The sequence below is a fragment of the Triticum urartu genome, chromosome 7A, assembly GCF_056163025.1.
Source record: "Triticum urartu cultivar PI428250 chromosome 7A, HENAU_Tu73, whole genome shotgun sequence".
Classification (NCBI taxonomy): Eukaryota; Viridiplantae; Streptophyta; class Magnoliopsida; order Poales; family Poaceae; genus Triticum; species Triticum urartu.
This window is the reverse complement of record NC_141879.1, coordinates 551889922-551898375: the sequence shown is the minus strand read 5'-3', so window position 1 is coordinate 551898375 and position 8454 is coordinate 551889922. Positions and strand designations below refer to the sequence as shown.

Sequence of the window (8454 nt, the reverse complement as noted above, 5' to 3'; positions counted from 1 at the left end):
TCGGGCGTGAGTGTACGTGCATGAATGACGAGAACCTGTGGCCGGCGTTGCCGGTGCATGCTCTACTCTGCGCAGGGGCTGAGGGCGAAGATGGCGGCGGAGTACAAGGAGACGGTGGCGCGGCGGTACTTCACGGTGACGGGCGAGCACGCGGAGGAGAGCACGATCGACTCGCTCATCTCGTCCGGGGAGAGCGAGTCGTTCCTGCAGAAGGCGATCCAGGACCAGGGGCGCGGGCAGGTGATGGACACCATCTCGGAGATCCAGGAGCGGAGCGACGCCGTCAAGGACATCGAGCGCAGCCTCATGGATCTGCACCGGGTGTTCCAAGACATGGCGGCGCTGGTGGAGGCGCAGGGGCACCAGCTCAACGACATCGAGAGCCACGTCGCGCACGCCAGCTCCTTCGTGCGCCGGGGCACCGTCGAGCTGGAGCAGGCGCACGAGATCCAGAAGGACACCCGCAAATGGATGTGCTTCGCCGTCCTCGGCGGCATCGCGCTCGTCGTCGTCCTCGTCACGCCGGTGCTCATCAACCTCCACATCTTGACGCTCAGATGATCTCCGCCGGACGTCGCGCGTCCATGTGAAACCCGTACCCCCCCCCCCCCCCCCCCCCCCCCCCCCCTCTGCTCCACACTTTTATCTGTGACTCGTCATACTGTCAAGGACTTTGTTTTCCTAATTCGTTTCCAGCGGTGCGCTTTATTTTCGTGGATGTAGCCGACAAAAGTTTGTACAGCTTGATTGAGAAAACACAGGGAGGATGTATATTGTAGTGATATACCAGTTTAATTCTTGATCAAGCTTTTTCCCAATCGGGAATACTGTAAATTGTGTGTCTCTTCTTCTGTTGAAAGATAGATCCAGACCGAGTGGCATGAATTAATTTTGGGTTATTTAGAACATCTCAATTAGATGATGTAAAATAGATCAGGACCATTTTTTACATCACGAGAGGATAAAAACGCTGCTCCAATAAATAATGTAGATGCAAATATTTTTACTAGGGAGATAGGGCGTGATGTAAAATAGGTCATCAAGTGGTATAAATTTGCATCACTTATGCTCTCGAGCATATTTTTACATGGATCACAAGTCTGGAGCAAAATTTGCATCACCAAATTCTATTTTTACATCATCAAGTGCTCCAGCAGATAATGCAAATAAGACACCCGCAAGACGACAACCGTGATGTATTTTGCAACACTTATTTTACATTATCTGTTGGAGTTGAAGGTTTTTTATGATGGTAAAAATCATTTCTTTGGTGATGTAAATTTTACTCGAAACAATTTGGCGATATATTTTACATCAACTATTGAAAATGCTCTTAAGCCACAACATACAACAAAATTAAAACACCGCAATTACCATACTTTTAGGAACAGCTAACTGTCCCCGCATCCTGCGCGTGGGTGACACGAGAGGTGAGTCGATCCACTTTTTCTGGGCATCCTCCGTGCACCCTCGCTCGCCGGCGTCACCAACCAGCTCCAGCGGGCTGGCCCGAGCAACCTACGGCGGTGGCGGGGCCATTCCTAATGCGCTTTGGGCGGCGTGAGGCCTTGTGCAGCTGGTGACTTGATGCAGTGGAGGTGGTTGTTGCAGCGGCCACGTTGATTCATGGTTAGAAGGCGACCACGGTGCTACGTGTGCATGCCTCTCTCTCCCTGGCGACGTCGTCACTAGTGTGTGGCGGGCGCTCCAAGCGATGAAGGAAAAGGGAGCCATCGCCTCCATGCATCCCATCCTAGCTGACTTGTCGTGGCCCGATGCTTCTCAGGGGCACGATGGGATGTGGCAGTGAACAAGCAGTAGTCGCGCCTGCACCACGGGCAAAAAGGTAACGTGGATCCGCCTTCATGGCCGAGGACGGCGGAGCTTGTGACAACACATGGTGGTGGTGTTTGATACAGTTAAGCCATCGACTACCACTCGGAAGATGGTACAAGGCCTCTGGAGCGTCCCCTCGGGATTTCGGCAATGTCAGTGACCTTCCCAACTTGGTCGTGTTGTGGTGAGAAACTCTTGTAGCAGTTTAGTTACCTGCACGTGTGGGCATGCTCATCTGTCGTCAGGTCCATGCACATTTGCAACGGCTAGGATCGTGGCAAGTGGAGAAGATAGCGTAGTACGAATACCCGGTCTTGATCTCCGTGGTAAAAACCCTATGTTTGGCCTCTTATTGGTTATACATGTCAACGGCGGCGCTTTTGGCATTCTTACCCTGGTAGAGCATTGTTTAGAGTTTGCTCTGACTTGATCTTCAAAGTGAAACCCACAATCTGACCTTCGGGTTTTGAATCCGACGACATCGTCACTTCCGTGTCGCTCCCCTCTTGAAGGGGCGCTTTTGAAGAACCTTTTTTTGTAGTCTTTGTGTTGTCATGAGATAATTGGTGTTGATGGTTATCAGTGTAATCATCAACCGTTGTTTTTATTGATTTGGTTCTTTTTCTCATCGATGTACCTAGCAAAATAATCGCCAAGGTCACTAATATTTGTTTTATCTTTTTTGAATCCGCCGAGGTCACCAATACTGTACCACGAATGGTAAACAGACTAAATTCTATCGCCAGATATGGATATAGAAATGGGGACAGCCTGCCATCAAAGCACTAGGTACAGCCCGGGTTCGATTCCCGGCTGATGCAAATCTTTTTCTTTCTTTTTTCAGAATTTCAATTTTATTTTCACTTCTAGGACTTCGATCCTTTCACTGAGAAACTTATGGGTTTGCAGGGAGACTACAGATGGAGCGAATGCTGTCAACAATGGAACCTATCTGCTCGTGGGATGATGCAGTCCCAGCAAACTTCAAATGTTTTTGCGCTTCAGCTCGGTCGAAGTAGAAAGCCCCTGGCACTAATTTCTCCTTGGGTTGCAAAGCCAACCAGACCACTGTGTCAGCCCCTTCTTCGTTCGATCTCAGGTTTCCTGATAGCCTGACATTGTATTGATGATATGTAAATTAGACCGTTGGTGCTATAGAACATAAATGGATAAAGAGGGTCGGGACAGCTGAAGACATACTTCTCCGATAGTCCCGGCAAGCTCTTCGAGACTCCAGGTGTATCAGCCCATCCTGGATGCATGGAGTAGAAACCGACTCCCTTGTTGCTGTATTTCTCAGCCCACCATTCAGTGAGAGCAACCTGAGGGAGTTTCCAGGATCAAGTTAGTCCTGTGTTACCATCTCTTGTCGACTCAGGGGAATTCAGACATTAAGGTTCACAAACCTGAACTCTCTTGTTACGAGCATATTGTTTTGTCCCGTCAAATTCGCTTTCGCTGTACTGTAGTTCAAAAAGAATAGTGAGAAAGGCTACATCTTAGTCAAAAGTAAAAGATAAACTTTTCACATGCCAATTCATTTCCAGTGATGAACAACCCATAGTATGTGTTTCCATAGCTTGAAACAAAAGACTGCAATACCATCATAATGACATCGAATGAGAAAGGCAAAAAGGTAATTGGACTAAGCTCTTGATAAGCAATCAAATTATTTCATTTTCAACAACAATCAATCAAGTGGGAAGTGCTCGAATATTCTTCCTAAATGAATCCCACGAGTAAGTAAATGGAGAACTTCATTAGTGTCCACAACTACTATTTGCTTCAACATTGATTTGAGGCAGCGATTTTTATTGCTCTCCACATCACAATATGGTAGTAAATTTGATAAGCCAAGTGGACACTGTTGGGAAGTTCCTGTAGAATAATTTTTTTCCTAGCACATGGAACAATGACAAGGAGGGTGTTTTTTATTGGTCTCCACATCACAATATGTACTCCCTCCGTTCCTAAATATTTGTCTTTTTGAGATTTCAAATGGACTACCACATACGGATGTATATAGACATATTTTAGAGTGTAGATTCACTCATTTTGCTCCGTATGTAGTCACTTGATGAATCTCTAAAAAGACAAATATTTAGGAACGGAGGGAGTAGTAAATTTTATTTCTATACAGAGTAAAAAGTGGGGAGATATCATCTAAACAAAAGTAGAGCAAAGAGATTTACTTGCAAATTCGTGTTCAGTGGCTCAGTGTACATCCCTCCGGATGCAACTGTAATGACACGAGCATCAGGTGCTGCTTTTTCCAACAGTGGCATCACTAGCTCTGTTAAAGTGTATGTTGCTGCCACATTCACAGCAAAATTGAGCTCCAACCTATATTAAAAAAACATCACCCCTTTTTTTGTTGAAATTAGCACGATAAATGCAGGATGCTTAGGAGTTATAAGGCCAGAGCAATTTGAAAAGAACCAGGGAAACAAGTAAATAAGCATGATGATGCAAAGTATTACACACCCTTCCGGTGTAGTCGTACGCTTGTGCTCTAGTAAGCCAGCATTGTTGACCTACAAGACAATCTGTTATATCTGCTTGTTCTGCCCAGTATTTAATGTAATTCTAGAGGAAACTTTGATGATTTATCTGATTATAATTGGAAAAAAAAGATGCTGCAGCCAGAGATAATAAACACAAATTGCAAAATAAATAAAAATTGAAGCAGCAAAGCTTACAAGGACATGAAGTGGCTTCTCCAATGAAGAGAATTTTGTGGCAAATGACTTGACTTCGTTAATTGATGAAAGGTCACATATCTGCCACATCATAATAATTGAAGTGCTAGCCGGACACAAAATAATGAAAACAATTGAAGTGCTAGTTTGCCCATAATTACCATAGACTAAGGATAAGAATTGAGTATTGCAGGAAAAAACAATGTTGAAGCACCGTACCTCCAGATGAACATTCATATTGCCAGTTTTGGATCTTATTTCATTCAGAGCAGTCTCTCCCCTTTCTTTGTTCCGGCAAAGCATATAAACAGTGGCGCCACTAGCAGAACAAAAGGAACAAAGCATATAAATAGTTCAATCTTTTTCTCGTAGAGCAAACTATCAAAGTGGAAAAAAGAGGAATAGTAGTTTCATACTGAGAAGCCAAGCCCTGAGCTGTAGCATAACCCAGGCCAGAATTTGCTCCGGTTACCAGGCAGTTTTTCCCATCCAACCGGATCTGCATATCCTCCTCTCTGAACTTCTTGGCGTGTTCCCTGTGAAATCAAAGCCTCGTCAATTTACGAGAATGATAGCATAATTGTGTCGACAAGTGCATACAACTAAAGCAAGAGGGAATCCGACGGACTATTGGGCGGGGATTGGGCTTACACGAAGCCGGATTTGGTGAACTGGGTGAAGCCGTAGAGCCCGAACGCCGCCGTCCTCCATGCCTGCGCGCGCCACCAGCAATATCCGCAAAAAGGAAAATTATGCACATATAATCTTTGCGCTAGTATACCGGCGGATTGATGGTGGAAGATTAGCAATTAGAAACACCATTACCTTCTGGATGAACATGTTTTTCCTCCTCTTTCGCACGAGGTCTCTCCTCCACCGCGGTCTTCTTCCTCTAGCGCGCGTGCCGAGACGAAATGTTGCTTCGCCTTGGGGCCAAGCGGTTCGTTCTTTCTTCCGGAGCACGGAGGCGCCTCGCTGGCCGATTCTCCGCCGCGGGAGATGGCCCCCCCTGCTCTCCGTCTCCGGCACGGCGCCGCGCCGTTGGGGGGTTCCCGCGGAGCTGGGCTGGGCTGGGCCGGGCTGGCCGCGCAGGGTTCTGATTTTTGTTGGGAGTTGGGACACAAGTTTTATTGGGCTCATCGCAAAAAAAAATGTTGGCCAGCAAATAGGGCAATTTCTGCGCGGCGACTATATCTCGGGAAGATAGTTAAAGGGTGCCCTTGCAAAGTTCACTTTCACCTTCTCATGCGCTGATATGTGGCGCATTGTATGTGCGCTGACAAGTGGAGCACTATATGTGCGCCACTTTGTCGCAAACTAAAAATTTCCTTTTTTATCGTAGATTTGTTTATTCAAAAAAATATCTCTTAAACCATGTGCTGAAATCCTGAAATGTTTTCATCGTTGAATTTCTCGAGTTGTGATTTTAAAAAACTAGATCCTATGATAATAGATTTTGCAAAGTTTTTTTTCTCAAAACAAAGGGGAAAAACACGGACCCGAAAGCTTGTTTTTCACTTTTTCAAGAAACACAATTGTGCTTCTCATGGAAGCACAAAAATATAATCACGCAATATTTATGATTTTTTTCCTTTTCCAATAAGCACAATTAGGCTACTCATGAAAGCAATTGTGAAAGCGCAAAAAATCATGATTTTTTCCAATTCCGAAAAGCACAATCACTGGAACAAATATGTGCCTCAAAAGGCAAATATGTGCTTCTCGTGAAAGCATAAAAAATATCTGATTTTTTTACCTTTCCAAGAAGCTTCTTGTGAAAGCAAATTTGTGTCTCTATGAGAAGCAAATTTGTGGTACCCGTGAAAGCCAAAGAAAAATTTGTGCAAAAAATAATTCATGAATTTTTTCTATCGAGAAGCACAATTATGCTCCCACGGAAGCAAATTTGTGTTTCCATGAAAAGCAAATATGTGCTTCTCATGGAAGCAAAAGGTCACATTAAAAACATGATTTTTCTCTTCAAAACCTAGAAAACATCAAAAAGCTAAATAATAAAATATTTAAAATCAGAAAACACGTAAAAATAAATCAAGAGGAAAGCGCCCAGCACATGAGATACGGCAACGGCTGAATCACCACTAGGCGTCTATATGGGTGACAAAAGTGATCGCTGGAGGTCCCCACAAGGGGAAACCTCCACACATTTGCTCTCCTATAGCTCGCTTATAGCGAGCTGTATTACACGTTCGGCTGAAGGAAAATCGTGGCGCATTATAGCGGGGCCAGCCCACTTCTCCTCGCCCGCTTGCTATTTTCATAATCAATTCGGTCGCTTGCTGATTTTGTTTTGGTCTGCGGTTTTTTTCTAGTTTTCTTTTCTTTCATTTTTTCTATTTCTTGTTTTTCTTCTAATGTGCTTTGTATCTCTCGGTTTTTTCTTTGTTCTTCATCTTTTTTTTTGTTTCTTTCATGGCTTTTTTACTTTATTATTTTCTTTTTTTTCTTCATTTCTCTTTTTTTTTTCTTGCGTTGCTTCAGTTTTCACCATCTTTCTTCCTTTTTCCTTTTATTCTTTAACACATGTCTACATTTTTCATATATTTGTGTACATTTTTCATGTACATCAGGACATCTTTTTATGCATGTTTAATATTTTTCAAATATATCATTAATAATTCTATTTTTTTATTTGATAACTAATTTTTCATAACATTATACATTTTTGGTATATACCAGGAACATTTTTTAATACATGAACATTTTGCAAACACGAGATTAACCATTTTTTCATATATATATGTTTTGATGTTTGCTTTTTTTCATACATGTTATACATTTTTCATATACATTAGAAACAATTGTTATACACATTTAAAAAAATTCAAATGCATTATTAACATTTTTTTCAAGCACATGTGTTTGAACATTTGTTGTTTGAATATGTGTAAAATGTTTTTTTTCAAATACGTCTTGAAACATTTTTTTTCAAATGCTATCAGAATTTTTGTAAAGTTGCAGCAACATTTTTTCAACACTGCACAAATATTTGTTTTCAAAATTATATACTTTTTGAAATATATATATATATATATATTAGATTTTTAGAAATAAATATTTATTTTATTTGTCTAAAAAATATATAACAAAAAGAAAAAGAAGAAGAAAATCGAGGAATGGACTAAGGAAGCATACTAACAAACAGTGCCACAAATTCGGGTATAAGAAACATTCCCACGGCGATCAAGCGAGTGGACTCTCTCTCTCTCTCTCTCAGCGAGGCATAGTCGCACCCCAATTTCTATGTCTCACGTTTTTAGAAAAACAACTAATCCTCATGTTTTCATATACCCGAAATCCTGGATTATGGAAAACCAGATTTTCTATATTCACGGATTAGATAGAGTTGCAAAACAGGATTTTAGTTCGTTACATCGTTTTTCTAATTTGTGGAGAACCGGTTCTATACGTATCACGTATTCAAACAACGCCTTATTGCGAGAGAACAAGCAGTCGCCTTCGCTAGTGACTAATTTCCAGAATATACTGTCGGGTTTTAGGAAGGCTCGGTCAGGTTTTCCTTTTTCTTTTTTAATGTTTCTTTTCTTTTTTTTTCTTTTTTTTGTGGGAAAGGTTTTTGTTTTTGTTTTTTTGTTCCTCCTTTTTTAACTCATGAAATTTTCTTAATCCACCCGATTTTAGTGTACGAACATATATTCAACATTTTTTAGTACTCGTTGACTAGTTTTATAATATGCATTAAACATTTTTTCTGATACACATGGAACATTTTTCGTACACATGTTAAACCTTTTTAATACATGTTAAACATTTTTAATGCACTTTGAATATTTTTTAATACATGATGAAGACTTTAAAATACACCATGAACACTTTTTTAATACATGGTGAACATTTTTTATACGTCACGAACGTTTTTATTACTTGAACAAACTTGGGT

The 8454-nt window shown here is 41.8% G+C and overlaps 2 protein-coding genes across 2 annotated transcripts in view; one reads left to right on the top strand and one right to left on the bottom strand.

Annotated features, from left to right (window-relative positions):
• LOC125519025 (syntaxin-124-like) overlaps positions 1-595 on the top strand; it is a 1347-nt gene extending 752 nt beyond the window's left edge. Inside the window, exon 2 of the mRNA XM_048683910.2 lies at positions 76-595. Within this exon, the coding sequence (XP_048539867.2) occupies positions 76-561 (486 nt within the window). The 3' untranslated portion in view covers positions 562-595. The remainder of the gene's footprint in view (positions 1-75) is intronic.
• Positions 596-2626: 2031 nt separating this feature from the next.
• On the bottom strand, positions 2627-5675 carry LOC125523321 (NAD(P)-binding Rossmann-fold superfamily protein). The gene is made up of 10 exons (XM_048688369.2): positions 5361-5675; positions 5187-5248; positions 4952-5071; positions 4755-4854; positions 4536-4616; positions 4321-4370; positions 4029-4179; positions 3243-3299; positions 3037-3158; positions 2627-2948 (listed from the first exon to the last, which is right to left on the bottom strand). The coding sequence occupies exons 1-10, from the start codon at positions 5673-5675 to the stop codon at positions 2732-2734; spliced, it is 1275 nt and encodes a 424-aa protein (XP_048544326.2). The 3' UTR covers positions 2627-2731.
• Between the last annotated feature and the right edge of the window lie 2779 nt (positions 5676-8454).